The sequence below is a fragment of the Cavia porcellus genome, unplaced genomic scaffold (genome assembly GCF_034190915.1).
Source record: "Cavia porcellus strain 051 isolate PalLab524CR breed Dunkin Hartley unplaced genomic scaffold, mCavPor4.1 scaffold_19, whole genome shotgun sequence".
In the NCBI taxonomy this organism is placed as follows: Eukaryota; Metazoa; Chordata; class Mammalia; order Rodentia; family Caviidae; genus Cavia; species Cavia porcellus.
The window spans coordinates 6166881-6191206 of record NW_026947502.1 but is presented as its reverse complement, the minus strand read 5'-3'; the positions used below and the strand labels follow the sequence as shown (position 1 = coordinate 6191206).

The window sequence follows — 24326 nt, the reverse complement described above, 5'->3', positions numbered from 1 at the left end:
GATCTGTTGGGGTGGCTGGGGTTGTGGGGTGTAGGGTTCTCCTGCAGGCTTTGGGGTATTTCAGAGAAGGGCGGAAATGTGTTTTATTGTTAAGTCACAGTTCATCAGAGATTGAAAGGTAGTCCTATACGCAAACCCAACTTGTTTATATTGGGGAAAGAAAAGGGTGGTTTTTTTCTGAGCCATTCTTCTGTTTTCTTACCTACACAGTACAGAGCTCTGAGCTGCTTCATTCCCTTCCAGTCTCCTGCTGCAGCTGAGCAAGGGTCTCCTCTACTGCTCAGGTCCCGGAGCTAGGATCCGTACCATCAATTTCGCTGTGGTGCAGCCTAGCCTCTTCCCACTGTAGCCCGAGCCTCCCCTGCTCCTGTCTGACCCAGAGGTTTAAAGGCCAAATTGGACCCATCCAGCAGGGCCAGTTCCTCCTTCACATTATCTTGTTAGTTGTGCCTCAAGCCTCTGGTCTCCTGGACATGGATTTACTCAGGTTCTCTGTAGCTATTTTTCCTCCTGGCGCCACAGCTTCTTTGGATCAGTCCAGCCCTGGCAAGCATGAAAGCCTGCAGGGAGGAGGCAGTGCTGTGACTCAAGCTGTGGAACACACTCCAGCCCCCTCCATGGCCCGGCCCACTCACGGTCTCCTTTCAGTATTAATCCAGGTGGGCTTTGCAAGTGCATAGATACAATGCTGGTGTTCAACTACAGGAACTGAAACTTTCCATAAGTTAAGATGAATATTTAAAGTTTAGTAGCATATCAAAAGTAAATTTAAGGGAGAGGACAGTTACGGTTAAAAGATCAGACTAGGTTCAAATCTCACGCTACCATTTCCTAGCTCGTTGCCCCTGAGCAAATCACTTTACCTCTGAAACCGATTTTCTCATCTGTAATGTAACAGTACCTATCCTTATAAACTGTGTCTAAAGCAGAATTTATGTTAAAGTGCTTAGAATAGAGCCTTGTGCAAATTGTTCTAGACTAGTATTGTTACTATGAAATTTTATCAGATACATTGAACTTGTAACGTGAATCCAGCCATACAAAATTTTATCTAAGTATCTTAGTTTTAGCTTCTTGCCATAATTTATAAAATTTACATAGAATGTAAAAATAAACATTTTCTGTATAGCCTTATAAACTGAAGCTTCACATCTGATACTGAAACAAAGTAACTGGGATTTGTTCTAAAGATGAAGGAAAAAAACAAAAATTGCTGAGAGGGATCCTTCCTAAGAATTTCTCCAAAAGGCATACACGTGGACAAACATGAGATTGTTTTTTGTGGGGGACAGTTTGAGACAGGGTCTTGCTGTGTAGTTTTAGGCTGGCCTCAAACTTGGAACAATCCTCTTGCCTCAGCCTCCTGAGTGCTAAGATGACAAGTATGTGCCACCGTGCCAGTAAAGTATGAGATTCTTTTAGGCACTATGAGGTGTTAACTTCTGTAATTTTGTTAGCACTCAAAACGGCCCACTTAATATAGCGCAAGGAGACAAGATTAAAGTGCAGTGGCACAACACCTGCCTGGCAAGCACGAGGTCAAGTTCAATTCTCAGTACGGGGTATGGGGCAGAGAGAGGTAAGATATGAATTTAAAAATGGGTGGAAGATCTACCCAGACAGCAGACAGCATTCAAGGAAGCAAGGTGCAGACCCTCACAGTAACTATTTGATCCAGGAGTCACTGGAGTGTATTTCTGTACTTTGTGAGCCAAGCACCTTCTGGTTTTGGCCATGATTCCAGTGAGTGAATGCCCATATCTGCCAAGTAGTAACTCACAGGGAAACGCCAGCATGTCCCATTCCTGTGTGAGGAATTCAAATTGTAAACACTGCCACCCTGTAACCCGTCCTCTAATAGAAAGAACCTGTTCACTTATTTCTATATGAGGCTGATACAGAGATGACAAGAAACTCTTGGCTACTAAAGTAGCTGCTTTAACCACTATAAAGACTACACAGGTGGTTCAACAGAATTTACTTGTATATTTTCCATTTGCTATACTATTTGAAGGCATAAGATAGCTTGTATTAGCTTTCTACAATACTGGTTTTAAATTTATCCAGTAAACTAAGATGCAGTACAACTCATACAACTTAAGGAGATTAAAAAAAAAAAAATCTCCACAAGAGAAAGCAACTCAGCAGGCCCTGGTGTTAAAACAGTTGTTTTTTCAAAATAAACAGATATGTAATTGCATTAAAATGTAGTTTTCAAATATTTAAAATTACACCAAGATTCCTTCCAAATATATCTGCCTTTATCAAACCAATGCAACCGATTCTTTGCTAATGCTGGGGCATGAATTTTTGGTAAACGTTTATGGTTTTACCTTCTTCTTTAACCAAAAGCCTATTGAAATGCTACTAAGCAGCAGAATAAGTTGCATCAGTTCTCTGCTTGTGGTAAAGGGCCCAATGTGAAACTGCAGAAGGTACAGTTAAACAGTAATGCACAAAGAAAGTGTTCACAAGTGGCCTAAGTACAGAGCTAGACACAATCAAACCAGTCATGTCTGTAATTACTCAACCAAGACTAACAGAGGTACATTCAAATAAAGTTGGAGATAACAGGTAGTGAGAATCAAATTTGGGGACTTTCTTGATAAAATAGAAACAAGTTTTTTGGAAACTGAAAATGATACTATCAATTGATGGAGAGCTAGAGACTTATTAACCCCTTCCACACAGATAAGGAAATAAGTGACAAAGTCTCTTGCACTGAAGTTATGTATTTTAACAGCTTTACATGTAATATTCATATATAAAAAACTTTTAAGTGCTTTTCTCCAATTTAAAAATCTAAAGAATTCAAAAATAAGGCATTCAATATTTGAAAAAAGTACAGATTTACAAAATGTGTATATTCTGTCATGAAAACTCCACACCAACATTATACACTTGGAAAAAAATACAAACAGGATATATTACAAATTTATGCAGCAATAACTTAGTTCACACCATGCAATAAAAAGTACATTAATCAGGATACACAAGCTTTTGTAGGTTCTAAATGAAGGACTTTTTTTTCTTTTTTCTTTTTTTTCCAGAATCCTTAAAACCTGTGGCACTTAAAATTTGTTAGCCTTTCTACTGAGAGGTAAATTATACACAACGATGAAGAGAAAGATGAACAGACCAGGTGTCTATTATGAATCGTTCCAGCTCTGTTCCACAATGGCTGATACTCTCTTCTCATATTCTCGCTTGTTTTCCTGATAAAGCTGTGCTGCCTGGCTATTGGCTGGACTGTTTGGATTTGGTTCATCCAGCAGAGACTAGAAGAAAAGGAAAAACAGATCTGCAGAGTGATTTTTACCAGCAGGGCTCAGATAAGCAGTACAGAAAAACTTCATAAACAACAAACTAAATTTTAAAGGTTTGTATGTCATTTAATTTAAGGTCTAAACATTGTTGGAAATGGCTAAGAGGTTTCCTGCAGCCAAAGAACTTAGGCTTCTAAAACAAGTCTTTGACACTTGCCTAATATCAGAAAAGAATAAAACTCTGGAAGGCCGGGGCTGGAGGATGGCCAAGCTCGACCCTAGCCTGGGCGATTTTTTTGTTGTTTGCTTGTTACTGGGAATGAAACTCAGGACCTTGCACTCGCCAGGCAGGTACTGTGCCACAGTTATATCCCCGGCCCTAAAGCCTGGGCAATTTATAGTGAATTACTGAGACCCTGAGACCCGGGGGATGCCGCAGCTCAGTGTGAAGGCCCTGGTTTCAATCCCCAGAACCCTCTCCAAATAAATAAAACAACATTCTCTTTAGCATACAGATATGTTCTCACTAAGTAGGAAATAACTTACTTTAGTTAAGATACACCAGTAAACACCTTAGTAACATTCTGTGATAGCCAGGTGTGGTGGCACATGCCTGGAATCCCAGGAGACTGAGACAGGAAGACTGCCATGAGTTCAGGCTGGCCTGGACTACATAGTGAGTTCAGGGCCAGAATCAACTACAAAGTAAGACCCTGTCTTTAAAAAATCAAGTGTTCCTACCTCATCCCCAGGCTTAGATTGTATTCTTGTGATCACTTTGCAAATGCCTAATAGTAAGTTGGGGGTGAATCTTGTTTCCTTTGATAAAACATACATTTAACAGCAGTGAGGGAAAGAAATAAGAAGGTTCTAAGATGACAAGAATTAATGATGTCTAATAAAAAAACCTTTTAATTAAAACAGGTCAGAAACCAAGATGTATCCCTGTTATTTAACTGTTATTTAAGGTCAACTCTGACATACTCTGCCAAATAGTTACGCTCTGCGTTTATTTAAAAACAGAAATACTTAGACAGGAAAGCAACTTCAAAGCATCTCTGTACTTAGCAGTTTCTTAAGGTCCCTTTGGATTTCCCAACAATCATCTTTACCTCTTCTGCAGAGTATCTTCTCCACAACCTCTGGCTACACTACAAGGGCTCAAGCTTGACCTGTGAGAACGTGTAATTCACAAAGGATCAAAAAACAGACCAAGGACTGAACTCATGGTCAAGTGACACAAAATCAAACCAGCTGACTAAAAACCATCATCTTTGAGCACTCCAATCGCCACTTGGGTGCTGGAAAATGAGCCTATTAGCTTGCTTGCTTGGTTCTTAGACTGGTCCTAAGGGAGCTGCTGTCTCTCAAAGAACCATGAAAAATGATGACACACTGTAACACACTCACCTGAATTGATGTTAAGATAGAAGATACATCATATGTTGGACTCCATCGATTCTGAAGGATATCTAAACATATGCTACCATCAGCATACACTGTAGAGACAATAAATTTGTTACAGGTAACTGTCATACCTAACAGTTAAGAAAAGTCTTTAATGTAAACTGAATGCTTGGCCCAGTCAGAAGTTGTTGGGGCTTTTTCTTTTGGTTCCGAAACTCAAACTCACAGTCTTACACTTGCCAAGAAGGTGCTGTGTGCCGACCTGTATCCCTGGCCCTTAGGCTTTTTTGTTTTGCTAAGTTGCCCAGGGAAGTCTCAAACTCATAATCCTCTTGCCTCAGCCTCATAAGTGCTGGGATTATAGTTTTAGATATTAGGAAACAACTAAACTCTCTGCTCTGTTTTTTGCAGTACTGGTCAGTGAACTCAAGGTCTTCAGAGTTACATTCCCAGCCTTCTAAGCCATTAAATCCTTTTGACTCACATGAAAACCTGTCTTCAAAAGTGAAGCAAGCCCCTGATTTTGTATCTTATCATCAGGAAGAGGTTAGATTATTTTTTTTCAACACACACCAGGAAGCAATCTATTGAAATTCTGTGTTTCACCTGCTTGACAGACCTGAGGCCCTGGGCTCGATACTGCATTTCTAAGGTCTTAAAGCTCTTGAGAAACTTAGAAATACTGAGTCCACTCCTAGAAACTAAGGAAGTAATCATGAACTTGTACAAAGACTTATTTATAGAATGTTCACAATAGTCAAAGACAGGCAACTCCCTGTAGTCCACGAAATGACAGGACTGGCAAAAGACCTGATGGCTCATCTGGGGCTAGTGGTGGGGTTCAGTGTGGCTCTGTGTTGCCTGGCAGCACAGAGCCCTAGGTTCCAGTCCTGGCTCGCATAAGTAAGTATCTGGGGGCTGAGTCAAGCTGATTATGAGTTTCAGGCCAGCATGAGCTATGCAAGACTCTGCCACTTTTAAACCAATGTTCATATAACCATTACCAGCATCAGCACCAAATATCATATGTACCTTTTAATAAGGAAGGAAGATACAGTACATTACCTTTAAAAGTTTTAAACTATATTCAATAATTCTGTATTTTGAAAGATTATCTATGAATATTTTCACCTAAAGTTTATATAAATCACAAAACATTTGTTAACAGTAAACATCAAAATGTAAATAGATCTGTTTAACAGGATTATGAATGACCTCATTTTTTTTAACCTTCCTTGTATTTTATGGTTTGTTTTTTCAATGGCTGCATTCCTTTCTGTTTTATTTTTGTAATACTGTGGGTTAAACTCAAAGCCTTCACAGGAAGATACAGCTCTGGCCCATTTTTATATTTTGATACATCATCTTGCTAATTTACCCAGACTGGCCTCAGACCTGAAATCCTCCTGCCTCGGCTTCTGAGGGTGCTGGAGTTACAAATAATGAGACCTTGTCTCAAAAACAAACAAACAAAAACAATTAACCAATGGTATCTGAAGGACTGGTTTTCAAGAACGGGAGGCTTGGGCCAGGGGTTTAGCTCAGTGGAGTTTAGTGTCTTTCAAACACAAGGTTGTGAGTTTGATTCCCACCCCCCCCCCAAAAAAAAAGAAAAGAAAAAGGGAAGCTGGGATAGCTTAGTGGTAGAGCACTGTTTGGGGTGGGGGGGGGGAGCACTTAAAAGGAAGAATTCAGTGCTGTTTAAACTTTGTGTTTTTTGGGTTTGTTTTGTTTTTTTATCGGTACCAGGGATCGAACTCACGACTGCCTGCTTGCAAGGCAGGTGCTTATGCCACTGAGCTAAATCCCCAGCCCCAGTGCTGTTTAAAATTGCAAACAATGGCCAGGCCTGATGGCACTGCCTGTAATTCCAGCATACAAGTCTGAGATAAACCTGGCACTTAATGAGACCCTATCTCAAATTTAAAAAGGGCTGGGGCTGGGGATTTAGCTCAGCTGCATAAGCGCCTGCCTTGCAAGTGTGTGGTTATGAGTTTGATCCCTGGTACTGATAAAAAAGAAAAAGAAAAAAAAAAAATTAAAAAGGGCTGCATACATAGCCCATTGTTAAGGCTTTGGGTTCAATCTCCAGTACTGAAGGAAAAGAGCAAACAACCAAAAACCACCAAGACACAGTTGGACAGAAGTGAAATGGATCATAGCAAACCTGTGCAAAGAACTAAAATGCTGAGGGCCATGAAAAACGATGCAGGGCTGCCATGCAGGGCTCTGCCCTCAGTTCAATCAGAAAAACAAACAACCCCTCTCAACATGTTCACAACCACAACAAAAACTTTGGACATCCAACACGATTCTCATTTTATATAAAGAAATGTTAGTCTCTGGCAGGGCGGGACTGAAAGCAGAGCCTTTGCTCTCTATATCCCTAACCCTTTTTGTTTCTGTAAGGAAGGGCTCTGTGGGCCAGGGATTTAGCTCAGCACCCTAAGCACCTGCAAGGCAAGCATGAGGTTGTGAGTTCAATCCCAGTCCCAAAAAAGTTACCCAGGCTGGGGTGAACCTGCAATCCTACCAAGAAGCGGGCATTATAGGCATGCGCTACGATACGTTACACACTACATTCAACTCAGAGGTTATTCAGTTACAGCCCCACCTCACAGGGGAAACCCTGATACAAGAGGCTCCTGAAGTGACCAGACCTGAAAGGAGGGAAATGGGCTGGGCATGCAGCTCTTGCCTAGTAGCAGAACATCCGCCTGGCTTGCACAAAGAGCGGGTTCAACCCCTAGCAGTTCTCACACAGACAACAGACCTTTCCTTAAGACAGAAACCACCCCTCAGCCCTTGGGATGGACAATACATTGGTACTTACCATTTGGGTGAAACATTTTGGATAAAAACCTAACAGTTGGTGGTTTATTTGGATATTCTTCAGAAAATTCTATTACTAGTTTGAAAGTACCTAGACAGAAAACAAACCAAAATAATTATTGCAAAAACAAACATGCCTTTTACATTTCATCATCAGTTCTTCATCCTGTACAGTATCTAAACTACCACACAAAAGTCTGACTGCAAACTGATTCAGCATACAAAACACAGACTGATCCCCTTCTGTTTCTGTGAGATGGAGCAGGCAGCACAGGCGAATACTCGGGGAACAAGCACCCCATGTGCTGCTGGTGGGAGTGCTAACTGCGGTATTTTTGGAAGGCATCCGGGCCCTGGCTACCAAGATCTAAAACATACTTAAAGAACTACAAATAGTTTGTCACAGTCTGGAAGGCGGATGCTGCAGGCTTTACATAGGGACTGACTATACCACCTGGCAAGAAACGCAGATTAGGAATGAATTCTAACACAGATGACTCCTGGCTCCCAAACCAATCTCTTCACGTGAATACAAGAATTAGTCATCTTTAGTGTAACTGCCAATTATTAGCTACTGGCCACTATGGTACTTAGTTTGCTCAGTTTAAATCAGTATTGAATGGTCAAAAAGGCACAGACGTTTCAAATATTATGTAAAAAATTATGTAATAAGCCAACATGTTCAGGTATAAAAGACTTTTTTAGTTCCAATTCTATTTCCAAGAAATAGCCACTAATAAATGTCTTTCTAAACTTCTTTTGTGCGTATTATCTACACCAATATCTCCAACTACAACCTGAGATACTCTAGAAGATGGAACCACTAATGAAGTCAACAAAACATGAAACCATTCCCGATGCTTCTCCAAGGTTCTTTCCCTGTTTCACCCACACACCCAGGCTGGGGATGTAGCTCAGTGGTAGTACACATGCCTGGTACATGCAGATTCTGGGTTAGCATCTTGAAAACAAACAAATCCTTTCTTTAAATTCTAAGCTTCTGACTTTAATCTACTCAGAGGCTTAATTTGGTAAAATATTTTACACTGTGTCCTCACTGGTCATTTACTTGGAATACAACTTCTACTTTTTTAGTCTGGAAATGTGGGATTAGGTAGTCCAAAAATAACAGCAAACCAAAGGCAAACCCTGTTTCATACTTGTATATACATCAATAAATACAAGTTAATTAATGAGTTAAACCTTATGCCTAATCTTTTATTTATTTATGGTGCTGGGGATCAACCAAGGCCCCTCATCATGCATGTGAAACAGATGGTCGCCCATTGAGCTATGTTCCCAGATCTTTTGTTTTTAAAATTTAATTTTAACCTTTTTAATTACAAAAACTAATAGCTATTAAAATATAAAATTTCAAGCAAAACAAATATGAAACGGCTCTCATTAAGTCTTGTGACCTCAGACCCTTTCATACTTAAATCCCACGTTACCAGGACAGAATTCACTGAGCTGGGGGTGGTGGCGAACGCCTGTCACTCCCACACTGTGGAAGACTAAGGGAGTCAGGAGGAGCGTCACAAGTTTGAGACAGCCCAGACAATTCAGCAAGACTCTCAAAACACAAAGTGGCTGAAGGTGTCATTTAGTGTGAAGGCCCTGGTTCAATCCCTACAACCACCGAAATGCAAGAAACAGAACTTCAAGAGCATTGTAAACACAGTACAGTGCAGGAAAATAATTAGAATGTGATGAGATTTTAGTTGTATCACTCTGATTGGGGAACATTTAACTTTCAAGTAATGGCTCTTCAATAACCTTGAGAGGCTAGGATACAGCAGTACAGCACCTCCCTGACAAGCGCAAGGTCCTGAGTTTGATTCCACACACCAGAAAAAACAAAAAACAAAAAAAGCTTGAAAAATTTGTGAAATTTAAAAGTTAGCTTCTGAGTCAGTAAAGGCTATCTCCAGCAAACTACTGATTATTGATATTTGTATTAGAAACTGTAACTTAGTAAACCTTAAAGTAGGGCTGGGATTTAGCTTAGCAGCATAAGCTCCTGCCTTGCAAGCAGGCGGTCGTGAGTTCGATCCCTGGTACGGATTTAAAAAAAAAAAAAAAAAAAACTTAAAATATTAATTCAATAACATTTAACAAAATATTTGCGACAAAGACAGTATCATCTTATGTTTTTACAATTCTCTTTAATGACTGTTTTCTCCAGGTGTGGTGGTGTACACCTGTCATCCCAGCACTTTCAAGGCTGAGGCAGGAGGCTCACCATTAGTGTGAGGCCAGCCTGGGGTATGTAACTTGAGTTCAAGGCCAGGATGCACTACACTGTGAGACCCTGTCTCAAAAAATAAATCAAATTTTAAAAACTGATTTCACGGAAGGCAGCTGTATTCACTCATCTGTTTTTGCACTCAATGTGCTATAGTGCTGCTTCAGTTAAGTACAGGATGTGAAGAAAGTCTTCCCCGTGCAAATACGTAATTGAAAAAAGGGCGTATTTTCATTGCTGTTTAGGTAAGGGTAGACACTTAACATTAGTTTTAAATGCTTATTGCAATGTAGAATATGAAATCTTATCAGCAAACTTTTGGATACAAATAAAATGTTTTACTTTGCATCAAACTTTTGTTGTTTCAAGGTGCAGGAGACTGAAGCCACAGCCTGAGGCATGCTCATACACACTGCACTACCTCCAAGGGACATCCCCAGCCACAGCCTCACAAACCGTAACCATCACAATTCTGTGACACATGGATTAGTCATCTGGAAAACGCGAGCTCCTTCAACTTATACAGAGCTTCCACATTATGCGCTATAAAAAAAAAATCACAATAGGTAATACCACCTACTGATAGCATCAGAGATTTTTGTTATCAGTGACAAGTATGTTCCTTTCCTTTCCTTAAGCTAACAGCCCACCTAGGCTCCTTCTGAGAATACACCTGCCGTACCTGCAAACCCGGATAACAGCAGTCCTGCCTGTCAGTCTCTCGTGATGCAGAGGATCGAACCACGGGCCTCCCGAAGGGCAGGCCAGTGCACCAGCACGGAGCCCGAGCCCCAGCCTCTCTCTCAGTTAAAAGGCATTCCACGAAAAGCTCAGCTCACTCAAGTCACGGCTCAAGTGAAGAAACACTTTTTTGCCAGGCAACTATCATGCTTTGGAGTGCAAACAATGTGCCTTAACTTGTAATTCCCACTGTTCCACATAGAATATATTAGAAGATAATATGGCATAACGAAAGGTCAGAATTGAATAATTTCAACAAGCATTTTAGAAGTAAAATGGGTACTTTTAAAATGCAGAGTACGATGGTTAGTACTAGTACAGTATGGTGCCACTGAAGTGATTTGCTCTAAGATGCTAAACTGCTTGGTGCACCCTTAGTCACTACTGCAACTGTACCATCTACGTAAATGGCTACAGAAGCCTAGGTATAGAGACAATGTGGATCCCCGGGGTCCACAGAAAGGGACTCAGACCCCAAGGGGTTTATGGACATCTGAGAATTCATGATATACTGGTAATAAAAAAAAGTTAAAACCTTAACTGGCTCCTTTAATTGGTGATCCCCACCCAGAAATAATCCCTGATAGCAGGGTGGTACATAACCCTTTCATACACACACACACACACACACACACACACACACACACACACACACAGACCTGGTAAACATGAGATGCTACATCACTGTGCAACAATTTCCAGTCTACTCAGGCCTCCATCCAGCTCTACCTTAATTTTTTTAAACAGGTACGTAATATTCCAGACTCCAGATATATCCACTCCCACCAGGCAACTCAGCTAATCTCTCCTTACAAACAGCTCTGCTGTCAGAATTCTGCACAAGTATTCTTGATGGACTAATTCTGAAGTCATGTTGATAATTACACCAAAGTTGCTTTTAATTCATGGTACAATTAATTAGGGAAAATACAACCACTTAGCTGAAATCCATTCAATAAACTCAATTTTAAATATGTATTAGAACTACTCTTTTTACTGGCTTCTGGTGAAAACATTCACCTTGAGACAGAAAAAGGCTATGCAGAATGCTTATGGATGTTACACGACTGCGGTATTTAAAGGTACTGGCAGTTATATGTTTAAGAAAAATTATAGCTCAACAATACAGATACAAAATTTTAAAAAAGCACTATTCCTCTCTTGCTGTTTACCTCACAGGCATCTTTACCATGCCAGCTGACGGGCCCATGTACACAAAGTACTCTCAACACTGGCTGCGCTTTAGTTCTAGAGGTGAGTATCAAAGTACACATAAGGGGCTGGGAGTTGATGTGGGACGCCTATAAACGCCAGTTCTCAGGGGCTTTGTTTGCCTTTAACTTGGTTTATTAACAGAAATGACTTCCAGTAAACCTGTTGGATTCAGAGTCTCCTATAATACTACAGAAAACAGTTAAGAATGACTTACCATCTTCAAATGGTGTCCCTTCTGGTCTGAAAGCAAGAAGATTTCTGATTAAAAGAAGTTTTAGTTTGCTTTTTTTCATGATTTTCAAGAATGGAAATGATAAAAATCCAACAAAGAAAAAAGAGGGGATCATTCTGATGATGTGTGGAATTTTAAGAGACGTATTTCAATAACATCTTAGTCTTGGGTTTTCACACATGGAATCATAAAGAGTAACTTTCATTCCTGACTCTTCTTTTTGGGGAGATTTTACAAAACCAAATCATTTCTCCCTGACTGTAGCACAGAAAGAATGCAGGACTTGGGGTGAGGTGGCACATGCCTACGACCCCAGCACTCCAACCTGAGAGGAGGGTGTGAGTTCAAGCCTTGCTCACAGAGGTAAAGGCCAAGCTGAAAAAGAGACCCAAGCTCAGGAAAAGAAAACATGGACTTCAGCTCCCACATATGGGTCACTTTGTAAATACTCGTCTTTTTTTTTTTCTTAAGGGTAATGAGACTCAAACCCTGGGCCTTTTGCATGTAGATTAACTACTCTATCACTGTGCTACATTTCCATGTCTTTTTAAAAATCTTTCAGTTTTGAGACAGCCTCACTAAACAACACAGGTTGGCCCACACCTTTAGTCCTCCTGCCACCTTCAGTCCTCCTGCCTCAGCTTACCAAGTAGCTGGAATTACAGGTGTGCGCTATGATGCCCAGCTGTAAATATATAGAAATACTTACTGGTGTCTTTGTTGTTGTTGGCCCTACAAAGTAAACCCAGAGCCTTCTGCACTGAGGAACACTCCTTGGAAAGTCATTGTCACCCAGCCTGCCCTCAAAGTGTAACTGTCCCACGTCAGCGTCTGAGTGCTGGGTCATGTCTGTCACCACACCCAGCAGGTATGCGTACTTTGTTTTTTTGAGATAAGGTCTTGCTATGCAGTTCATGCTGGCCTTGAGCTCCCTCTGTAACCTGGGCTGGTCCCCAAGCTCTGGCTGTTATGTATATTCTTTTTTTTATTTTTTTGGTACCTGGGATCAAACTCATGACCTTGTGCTTGCCAGGCAGGTGCTGTGCTGCTGAGCTAAATCCCGGGCCAATATTATGTGTTCTTAAGTGAAAAAGCAATCTTTGTTTTACAACAATAAGATGGAAATCAATACCCCTTAAGATAACCATCACACCAAATCAAAATGTCTTGCTTTGTGGCTGGGTTTGATGGTTACACAACTATAATCCCAGCACATGAGAGACTGAGTCAGAAAGTTCAGTCAGCCTAGGTTACACAGTGGATTTAAAGCAGCCTAAACTACTTGGAAAGATCTTGTCTCCAAAAAACAATAAAAACAAACCAAGCACCAAAGTGTGCTGCTTTGAGCACTCTTCTCTGGCTGCTTGTAGCCTATGCCACCCAGAAGGCCAAATATGTTTAAATCTTTTTCTTGTCTCCATATTCAAATTTAATCTTTCTTAAGCAGCAATGTGTATTTATTACTTGCAGGTACATTCAAGGTCTCAAAGAAACAATGTTACAGCCAAATGGAATGCAACAGAACCATTTTACTCTGCAAGAGACTGAACTTCACTCATTTCTGAGTAGCTTTTGATTTGGTTTCTGGTCTTTGGAGACAAACTTTTGCTTTGTGGTTCACAGTGGCCTCATATAATCCTTGTACCTCAGTGCTCGGATTACAGGCTCATGACAATTTAAGGGTTTTGTTTGACAATATTTCTGCTCACATTTGAGTACAAAACCCTAATTTTAAGAATGAATGAAAAACAGACCAAATACAAGGGGAAAAGATGACACAAATTTTAAATCACAAAGCATGTATGTGGTCTGGGGATGTAGTTTACTAGTAGAGTGCTTGCCTTAGCATGAACAAGGCTCTGGGCTTACACGCCCCCTCCCCCAGCATCATGCAAAAGGATACCGAAACCCCCACAAAAATAAGGCTGCATCTTTGATGGTTCCATTCAGTTATTTTATACTAGGCTGTGAAACTTTTTCCTTTAGTCTTGCCCTGATGAAAGCTGTATTTCTAGTTCCCAGCCTTTTAATAGCTCTTACAGAATAAGCATAGAACATACACACGGTACATTTTCTACAAGGTAACTGTCTTTTCTTATTCAATTCCATGCAGTATCAAATAGTAACTTTTATAAGTCATCCGAAGTTGTTCTAAAATCACAGATAACTGGGTGCAGATATATCTCTAATCCCAGATATTTAGGAGGCTGAGCAGAAGGACCCCTTGAACCTAGGGTTCAAGACCAGAACGGGCAAAAGTGAATCCCTCATTTCAAATAAAGTTAGGTGTGGTGGGGTGTATGCAGCCCCAGCTACTGTTTGGGAGACTAAGGTGTGAGGGTCACTTTAGCAACGAGTTCAAGACCAGCCTAGGTGACACAGCAAAACACTGTCTCAGAACAAAAAATTAGACAGTAACTTCACAGAGCAAATAAATTGTAACAGCTCCAATTTTTTTTTTTTTAAAGGGAGAGAGTTTGAGACAGGTCTTGTTACAGAATTCAAGTTGGCCTTGAATTCACTAAGTAGCCCAGACTGGCCTCCAACTCTTGATGATCCTCTTGCCTCAGCCTGAGTGCAGAAATTATAGCTATGCAACACTACACCCAGCCCCCAAATTCTTACTAAGACATGTACTGTGGGGTAAGGATGTAGCTCAGGAATAAAGCACTTGCCCAGCACGTGTAAGGATCTGGGTTTGATCCCTGGCAACTCAAAAGAAAAAGTTTTTGTAATTTTAGTCCTTAAGGTTCTCATTAAGAAAAAAAAAAAAAAGAAAAAGATTCTCATTTCACTAGTCTCCTCTTAGATAGTTGTTTCTCTTTGTTCTGAGGAGGGGATGTTTACTGGAAATCATCTGGCACTGGCCAGGCAGGTGCCTTGCTGCTGAGCCACACCCCAGGACTCTGTACCTCCATTCCCCACCCTTATACATTTTTCCATAGGGTCTTGCTTAGGCGGAGTTTCTCTCTTGCCTCGGCCTCCCAGGTACCAATCATTACATCTGGCTACATTCACTTTTCTTTAACACACACCTATTACATAGTTAAATCAACTCACCCAAATATAACTGCATTCCACTGCATGATGTTGTTTTCAGATGGTGCACCACTGACACCCACCGGTGGGTCCTCTTGCAATCTAGAAATCCAGAGTGGTAATTTTCATTTCTTTTATTTATTTATTTTTTGAGACAAGGTCTCCCTACATAGTTTAGACTGGCTTTGAAGTCACTATGTAGAGTACACTGGCCTTGAACTCACCGGGATCCTCCTGCCTCAGCATCTAAGTGCTGGAATCACAGCAGTGTGCCACTGTGCCTGGCTCAGGACTATAACTTTCAAACTCAAACACTAAGGTTACTAGGGAGGCCAAACAGAACACCTGTGAACTCTGTACCATCTACCCTTGAGACACTAAATTTATTTCCTCCTCCTGCTACTGAGCTGGCAGGAATCACATGATTTACATACACTTATTAAATATACACTTATTAAATATCCCTCCAAAGCATCTGCAGAGCCAAAGGGTTTGGTGATCCTCTCACTTCAAGTTGCAAGACTAATATATAACCTGTTCCAGAATTGATAACACAAACTACCTTCCTGAACCCAAAAAACTTTAAAATCTCAATGGCACGGTATTTTTAAAGCACCATCAATTTTCTTGCTCTAAACAAGCAAAAACTGTGTACTAACCACAGCTATTTGTGCAGTATATTGCAGAAAGAAAGAGCACAAGCAAAACAAGTGACTAAAAAAATCCAATTAGTTAAAGTTTTTGGCCAAAGTTTTACTTATTCTCCTGGCTTTTTTTTTTTTTTTTTTTTTTGGCTAGTTCCAAGGAATCGAACTCAGGACCTTGCGCTTGCCAGGTAGGTGCTGAGCCACTGAGTTAATACCCTCACCCTACTCCTGGCTTTTTAAAGTGATGGGAAGCTTCAGCTGGATTATCCAGCAGTCTGTTTCACAGGCTCTGAACTATCACCAGGAGAGCCAATACGAAAATTTTGGCAGTCGTCACAGCCAAATTCTTGTAACCTGCAAACCCTTGGAAAACTGCGACAGGTGCCATGTTTCACTCAGAATTAAACACAGAATTGCAAAATGAACAAAGAGGAACAACGGACATAAACTGGAAAAGGGTTTTCCCATTTCAATCATGGCAACTCAGATCGGCTCTGTTTTCAAGACAGGAAATAAAAAATTTACACTAAGTAGAACATCCTCCATACGGTCATCTCAATTAAAAACAAAAGTTCCACACTATATATACACACGAACATACTCATTTTAGTCCATATGAAAAGGTTCTTTTTAGGACACATTCAAGCACATCAGGTGCTAGGAATGGAAGCCTTGGAGGAAGTACTGCTTGACAGCCTCCTGAAGTCGTTAAAAAGTTACAAATGAATTAAACAGAAAGTTGGTCAAGGCCCAAAACAAAGGCCTCCAAATGCCTCACTTAACGGCTTTACAATGCCGAGGGTGAGAGGTTACTTCCTGAGCGGCAAATCTGTTTTTGTATCATATATTTTTCTCAATCAGAGTAGGTATCCCCAGGGCGAGGGAGAAAAAAAAAAAAAATCAGAAACTTAAGAAAAACACAGAGGAAACTGCAACGCTAAATTTCTCCTTAGTTCTGTTTCTTTACCTAAAAGTATTCAACAAAAGGTAATCAGAAAGCAAAGTCACTTCCTCCTTACAACCCCCACACCTAACACCCTATTTTACAAAAGGAGGCCTGGGGAGGAACGGATTAGCGCCCATCCGAGGACAGGCACTTTTCCAGACCGTGGAGGCTATAGATAGCGCTTTCTTCACCACCCAGAGACGAGTTCCAGAAGGGACTGGCAGCCAGGACGGCCAGCCCGAAGCCCAGATCCCCAGACCAGCTCTCAAGGTCCCTCTGGGCGAGCCGGGCAGAGTCGGGTTTCGCGGCTGTGTTAACCACCTCGGGGTCTCGCGCGGCGGCCCCCACACGCACTGCAGGAGGACGGGGCGCGGGGTGCGGGGTGGTGGGAGACTGCCTCAACCCTGTTCCAGAGAAGCCGATCGGGGGGCCTCGGAACAAAGCTGACTGGTGCAGCCCCAGCGCCGGCAGGAGCCCGCTTTCACGGAGCAGAGAAGAGGCGTCCGCAGGGTGCAGGAGAGGGAGGATGAGGTCTGAGGCTTGGAGGAGACGGGCACCCGGCCTAGGTGGCAGCGGGGACGCCAGGCCCGCCGATCACCAGCACTTTACTTTTTTGGGAGAAGATAGGGGAGGCAGTGTCGACATTCCTGCGCTAGCGGAGTGACGACCAACACGGATGGCGTGAGAGCCGCGGCTGGCTTTGGGCTTCCGTCGACCCCCGTGGGGCACCGGGGGCAGGTGTGTGGGGTCCCCGCCTGCAGCCCCGCGGCTCTCGGAAGAGCGTTGTCCGGGCGGAGGGTAAGGCCCTTACCGCTTGAAATCCCGCATGAGTCTCCTCCGCGCCGGGGTCGACATGCTCCCCAGCTGCCCCGCGGTCAGTCTGAAAGAAAGGAGTCCCGCGCAGCCCCCCCGCCCCCCGGCGCCGCGGCCGAATCACTGCGAGTCGCCGCCGCCTCCGCCGCCGAGACTGACAAACAACCCGCAGTGACGTCTCCCTCCGCCGCCGGCAGATCCCTCCGCCCTCCGCCCGTACCACGCGTGATAGGGGGTGCGGGTCGGGCGCGCTGGCGGGCCCGTGGGCGGCGGGGCGGGACCTGGGCTGGGCCGGACCGGTTTCCCGCTCGGAACGATAGCTTAGGCGTTCTTCCTGCCCGCCAGAGACGCCCTGGACTCGGGGACGCGGGGACCCAGACGCTACTCTGTCTCACCCCACCCCCGCCACTGATTTAAGTTCCCCGAAGGAGGCAAGGAGACGCATCCGGGGCCAGAGATTTCAGGGGGAGGGGGTGGGGAGTGACGTCAGGTCACGTGGCCGCGGGCGGCGTTGTCAACAATCCACCCCTGGGGGGAGGGGGCGAAGTCTCTAGAACCACGTGTCCCTGTGACGCTACTGGAACGGGTCACGTGAGCGCGCCGCCTGGGTCCGCGTTTCAGCCCGGCCTAGGACGCGGGCTCAGCCCGTGGGCCTGAGAGTCGGGGAGATCCGCTCTAAAGATTACACCTCGCTCTGTCTGGCCTGGCTACAGGGACACTCTGCAAGGGATCGTCTGTCCCGATGGGCCTTAAAACGGGGCTGATTCGCCAGCATGATGGCGTGCGTCTGTCTTTCTAGCGCTCTGGGAGGCCGAGGCAGGAAGATCACAAATCCAGGCATGGCCTGGACAACTGAATGCTCCTCCTGCCTCTCAGCCTTGTCTCAGAAAATTAAAAATAGGGCCAGGGCTGGTGCCTGATACCCCAGCATTGGGGAGGCTGAGGCGGGAAGATCACCATCAGTTTGCAGGCAGCTTTGTATCCGTCCTGGGTTTGACACCCAGGCTGCAAAAAAAAAAAAAAAAAAAAGGAACCAAAAATAATTAAGAGTTCTTTTCTGGTTGGTTGCGTGGCCTATCAAAATTCTGGTACAGGGCACAGGGAGGACACATAACTCTCACAGCGCTGAATCCTGAGGCCTACACAAAGTAAATGCCCCTGAAAGGCTTCCTTAGGGCCACCAAATCATCTCTTTTTGCACCATAGCGGGGTTTCCCGGGTTGGAAGTTGGGTAGAAATAAAAAAATGATGTACAAATACTTTGTATGAAGACTTCACAGAATAATGGAGATCTGACTTACTTTACAGGCGTTGTTTCATTTGAAGATTGGGTCGGAGTCCGAGGCTTTACCTAACATAGGGTATCCTAAGAAATGTGAGCTTCAGCGCGTGTCATTGGGTGGCTGGTTGTCACAGAAACCTACAAAAATGACTCAGATGGGGGGGGGCAGCCTGCAGACTGGGTGGGCGTGATGCATCTAGCCTGAGATGTTATTTCAGGATTTCTACATAGCCAGAAAGGTGCAAAGGATCCAAAGGACCCAAGGTGCCCCTTGCTGATTTCTCCCCAGAAATGTTAATCCCCTCTATTTCCTTTAGTCACTTGGTTCTCTCTCCCTCTCCCCTCTCCCCTCTCCGCTCTCCCCTCTCCCCTCTCCCCTCTCCCTCTCTCTCCTCCAGTGTTCAGTACTGTTGGTCAGGAAGATGCCCTACTTTCTTTGCTATGCATTTAGGGAGTTCCCCAGTTCACCAGGGGAGAAAAGTGTGGAACGAGGACTTTCACATTGCCCCAGGGATGCCAAGGGCCAAGGGAGACCTTTTTCTATCTTCCTGATCTTTCAACTCTAAATATCTCTTGCTTGCAGTAACTTTGGTGACTGAATTAGCCAGCCCTCTGTCTTGCTGTGCTTTCACTCTGTGATTCTCTGACAGCTCCATGTTCTTACCTTTACTTTTCTGCCTTCCTGCCATAGCAGTGCTACTCTCCCATTGCTAAGGAGAAAGACACCAGGGTTACATGCAGTGAAAGGCTAAAGAAAACTTTTTAAATTACACTTTCTACATACATAATGATCACATTCATGATGGGAATTTGTATGTAATACATCTTAATTCCTTTTTCCCCCATCTCCCTCCCTTTTTAATCCTTCTTTCCTTGTCCCATTACAAAACTGTTGTTTTCCTTCCATTTTAATGTATTTTTTACTTTTAGCAGTATTAAGATTGAGCCCAGGACCTTTGCACAAAACTTCACACGGGGCTACATTCCCAGCCCCACCCCCCAATCTAAAAAAAATTTTGAGGGGCTGGAGATTTAGCTCAGCCGCATAAGCGCCTGCCTTGCAAGCAGGCAGTCGTGAGTTCAATCCCCGGTACCGATAAAAAGGAAAAAGACAAAAAATTTTTTTGAGATAGGGGCTCACTACAGTGCCCAGGCTAGTCTTGAACTCAATGATCCTCCTGCCTCAGCCTCGCAAAGTGCTGTGTGTGCCATATACCTGGGTGGATAAACTGTATTTCTTAAAAATCTGTTCTGTTGGGGGCTGGGGATTTAGCTCAGTGGCATAAGCGCCTGCCTTGCAAGCAGGCAGTCATGAGTTTGATCCCTGGTACTGATAAAAAAGGAAAAGACAAAAAAAATCTGTTGTTACCTAGCAATTTATAGTTGTATTGGAAACTGATAGTCTATGACATTCCAAAACCTAGTAACATTTTTTTATATAACATTTTTGACAAATTCTGTGAATGTGTTTCATAACGCCCAGGAGAGGTGGATTAAATAAAAATTCCATGCTGTCCTGTTACCAAGCCTGCCAGAATTTGTGAAAAGAACAGTCTGAAAAGCTATAATTATATACTGTAGCAAGTTTGTATCTCTACATTGTGAAGACAAGGATTCACCCTGCTTCAGGCTTGGTCTGCAGCAATATTTAACCCACAACAAATACTTATAAATACAGTTAACAGCAAGTCTTTGCCCATTTAACTTTTATTATGACATTCTTTTTTGTATATAAAAATTATTTTTATAATATGGTTGAGCTCAAAAACAGTTTTGAGTATTTTGAATAATAAAAACCATGATACATCTTCTGATTATGCTCCTCTAACTTTAGCAGGTAGAAATACTTGTGAAGTTTTATAAAAATACTGGTTTCTAATAACACTGGTATAAATAGGCTCTGGGGTTCAATAGCTGATACCTCAAACAAATCCAATTGCTTTACTATACCAGTTAAATCAAGATTTCTGGAAGTGGGACTTTAAAGTTTTCCAGGTGTGATTTTCATGTGTGAGCTGGGGTGGGACACATTGTTCTAGAATTTATTGAATATTTCTCCTTATTTAGGGCTTGCATAGATAGGGTGGCTTTTTTAAAACTAGTTCCTGATGAGTGGTGGCTTTTTACATTTAACACTTCACAGAAAAGAAGTGCCCTTGGGGCTGGGGATTTAGCTTAGCTGCAAAAGCGCCTGCCTTGCAAGTAGGCAGTCGTGAGATCGATCCCCGGTACCGGTACCGATAAAAAAGGAAAGACAAAAAAAAAAAAAAAAAGAGAAAAGAACAGAAAAGACAAGAAGTGCCCTTGTGATATCCTTGTCACTGGAGGCTGTAACTGCAACCGATCCTGTCTATCCCTTGAAAAATTAAGATACCAGCCCTGCTTTTCCCCTCTGTGCCCTTGTGTATCACCACGTATGTAGCAGGGCCTTCTGAATCATCTGTTTTCCTAAGGAGAGAGGTCTAAGCATTTTGGCATGTACTGAAATTTTTAAAAGGTTTATTAGGAATTCAAGTTATTAGGAGTTAAAGATTTCTAGACAGCATAATGTAGATTGACTGGTATCTGGAATGGAGCTCAAGACCTCGCGCTTGCCCAGCAGGTGCTGTGCCACTGAGCTACCTTCCTGGCCTAGTTTTTTGGTTTTGTGTACTGGGGATCGAACTCACGACGTCACACTTGCCAGGCAGATGCTTATGCCACTGAGCTAAATCCCCAGCCCCTTAAAGCAGGTATTTTTAAAAGGACTGATCTTTCTTTCTTTGTGGTGCTGGCGATGAACCCAGAGGCGTGGCGCAGTCTAACTACACAATGTTCTGATGAATTACACTCCCAAGAAAGATTTCTGACTAAGAACCATCTTATCCCAATTTTAAGGATGCATGTGAACTGCTCAGGTCGCAGTGAAGTCCGTGGAATATTAATGTAACCGAGCAACTTGAAAAACTAAGCCCACAAGGTTTCCTTCGAAGTCTGGTTTTACAAATGTCTCTGGTTAACGACAACAGCCATCCCTTTAGGGCTCAGCACAAGCAGCTGAAGTTCTCAGGACAAATCAATGGCACAAATGGGGCACCGCCACCTCAGTTTCGCTTCCTTAGAAGCTGCTGTCACAATGCAGTCAAAACGTGAGGATCTAATCCTTTTCCGGCTTCAAATTAACCTCTGGTTCGCTCCCCTGAGACAGCCACCTGTACGCCCGCCCCTGCTGTCCGGCGGAATCCCACTCAGCGCTCACCCGAAGTACTTTCCGCTTCTGCTCACTTCCCCTTCCGGGTCGGGGCCCTGCCGGTATCCGGTCTGGGCATCTGGTCTGGCATCCGGTCTTGCGTACTAGGTCCCGAGCGTGGGCCCTTCCGCCCGGCCGTTGCCATGGCAGCCGGCGGCTGGGTCTGACGGTGAAGTCAGGGCGGTGTTGCGTTGTCGCGCAGAGACTGCGCGGCTCCAGGCCTGCAGGGACCCAGAATGGGCTGAGGTGGCGGCGGCGGCGGCGGCGAGGATCGGGCGCGACACCGGTCCGCCATTCTCAGACTTTGCCTTTGAGGAGAGGGTGGGACGGAGGCTTTCCCAGCTTCCGGGGCCTTCTTGACTTGACCTGAGCGTGACGGGAAGGAAGTGTGGGTTCCCACGCGTGATGGAAAGCGACATACAGCGAGGGAGGCTCATTATTGATGAGAGTGACTGAGGCAATAGGTTTCCTACATTCTGGGGAGCGTTTGAACCTCTCGGACAACTGCCACATGGCAGTTCCCGAAGTCATGGCTCAGTGGACAAATCCCCCCTTTTTAAAAAATTTCTTTATATATAAGGGCTGGGGATTTAGCTCAGCGGCATAAGCGCCTACCTTGCAAGCAGGCAGTCATGAGTTCGATCCCTGGTACCGATAAAAACGAAAAAGACAAAAAAAAAATTTTTTTTTTCTTTATATATTTGAAAGTAGGGGTTGGTTGGGTCTGTGGACTATACAATTTTAAAAATATATATATAAATGTTTAACCTTTTCCATTTTCTTTGTTTCTATGAAGTAGAAGCCAGGCTTGGAAATGGAGATGTACGAAACTCTTGGAAAAGTGGGAGAGGGAAGTTATGGCACTGTCATGAAGTGTAAACATAAGAACACCGGGCAGATAGTGGCCATTAAGATATTCTACGAGAAGCCAGAAAAATCTGTCAACAAAATTGCAACGAGAGAAATAAAGTTTCTAAAGGTTGGCTTCTTTTGCCTTAATTGCTCTGTCAAAGGAAAAATTGACGTGGAATAAAAGAATATGCCACTCAGCACCTATCCTAAGACATGTAATAGAAAAAACCTTATTGTCTACATCTTGTAATTTTACACTGATGCAAAATATGTGTTTTGTTTGTAACAAAGTTATGCCAAAGTTATTTAATCCTAAATATTCAAGTATATGCTTAGTTAAAGTCTACTCTGTGCAAAGCATTGTGCTGAGACTATACAGAGGTTAAAAATGGGTCTTTCTTTAAAGATTTTTATAATTTAATCAAAATAGGAGGGTATATGCCATTGTGCCCAGCTTGAAAGATTCTTGAGGGATTGATTTTCTACAGTACTGTATAGTAGATGACAATACAGATACAGCTACTCTTAGCCCAACAGTCCAGGACGTTTCTACTTTGTCATATACATGCATCATCTTATAAATCTGGGGGGTTAATGTGCCCATTTTACATGATGGGAAACTGAGGTGCTTACAGTAGGAGAACACTGAGGTCATGTACTATGCCAAGTGAGTGCCAGTCCTGTTGGACAGGGAAGGTTTCTTTAAGATATGGGATGTGATTTCATCTTTAAAGGATATGCAAGGTTTAGAGACGATGAAGGAACTATTTAGTTTCAGTTTAGGAAAACAACGTGAGTTCTGAAAGTCTAGGCAGGATGAAAAAAAAGGACAAAGTTCAAAAGCAGCAAAGGAAAAGAGCAGAGACATCTGCCTGTATAGTTTCCTGTGCAGAAATGGAAAGAGGTGAGATTAGTGCAGTAAAGTGGAGGTAGATTTTAAATTCTTGGCTTCTAAGCTGAGTCAAAATTTGAGTTTGTGCGAGGCGAAAGTGAAGATTTTGAAAGTGTGAAAACTATAAAATTAATCTAGCTTTACATAGGCTAGAGAGCTAAAAATAGGGTAGGATGAAGAGTGAAAATAGCCAGGTCGGTTAGGAGTTTAATCCTAGAATACTAGTAAATGTCATGAGGGACCTTTCTAGAATCGAACGATGAGACTGGAAGTAAAAGTAGAATTTATTGTGAAAGAAGACATTAAATGGTGTGAAATTGGGCTGAGGGGCAGCCCAGCAGCGTGGTGCCTACCTGGCAGCAGGAGGAGCCGAGTTAAATTCCCAGCTCGAAAAAAAAAAAAAAAATTGTAGAAGGATATATAAAGGCAGGACTCTTTGGAATAGTAACTCCTCCAACTAATGAAAGTCTGAAAGACTCAAAAAAGACATCAATTGGAAATTAGTTCAGTTTTGGAAATGTTGATTTGAGGTGACAGGAGTACATTTAAGATGCCATTAGGCTTTTATAAACAGGGAAGCACAAGAAAAGAGATGAGAGCAGAAGATGGAATCATCTGTAGGAATGATGGGTCAGTTTAGGGGAAAGAATGGAAGAGTGCGGAGGAAGGAGCATTAGTGTTTCTTGGT

At 42.9% G+C, this 24326-nt stretch overlaps 2 protein-coding genes across 7 annotated transcripts in view; one reads left to right on the top strand and one right to left on the bottom strand.

Moving 5' to 3' along the window:
• Positions 1 to 1961: 1961 nt before the first annotated feature.
• On the bottom strand, positions 1962 to 17784 carry Ube2b (ubiquitin conjugating enzyme E2 B). Its single transcript, XM_005001264.4, has 6 exons — positions 17382 to 17784; positions 14999 to 15079; positions 11921 to 11946; positions 7507 to 7596; positions 4677 to 4765; positions 1962 to 3278 (listed from the first exon to the last, which is right to left on the bottom strand). Exons 1-6 carry the CDS (start codon positions 17423 to 17425, stop codon positions 3150 to 3152), a joined length of 459 nt encoding a protein of 152 aa, XP_005001321.1. The 5' UTR covers positions 17426 to 17784; the 3' UTR covers positions 1962 to 3149.
• A 2621-nt stretch (positions 17785 to 20405) lies between these two features.
• Cdkl3 (cyclin dependent kinase like 3) overlaps positions 20406 to 24326 on the top strand; it is a 113877-nt gene continuing 109956 nt past the window's right edge. For 2 of the 6 annotated variants that reach the window (XM_063230654.1, XM_063230655.1), the window contains exons 1-2: positions 20407 to 22180; positions 22691 to 22873. In XM_063230654.1, the coding sequence (XP_063086724.1) occupies positions 22709 to 22873 (165 nt within the window). In that variant the 5' untranslated portion in view covers positions 20407 to 22180; positions 22691 to 22708. Of the gene's footprint in view, positions 22874 to 24326 lie in introns of all 6 variants that reach the window. The other 4 variants (XM_063230652.1, XM_063230651.1, XM_063230653.1 and 1 more) reach the window with 4 other exon arrangements.

What these genes read in the sequence shown, in the direction of transcription:
- Ube2b (XM_005001264.4), bottom strand. Translation starts at nt 17,425, where the DNA reads ATGTCGACCCCGGCGCGGAGGAGACTCATGCGGGATTTCAAGCG. An exon ending in CTCATGCGGGATTTCAAGCG is followed by an intron (nt 15,080 to 17,381) that starts GTAAGGGCCTTA and finishes CTGGATTTCTAG; the next exon opens with ATTGCAAGAGGACCCACCGG. An exon ending in CAAAATGTTTCACCCAAATG is followed by an intron (nt 4,766 to 7,506) that starts GTAAGTACCAAT and finishes TTGTCTCTACAG; the next exon opens with TGTATGCTGATGGTAGCATA.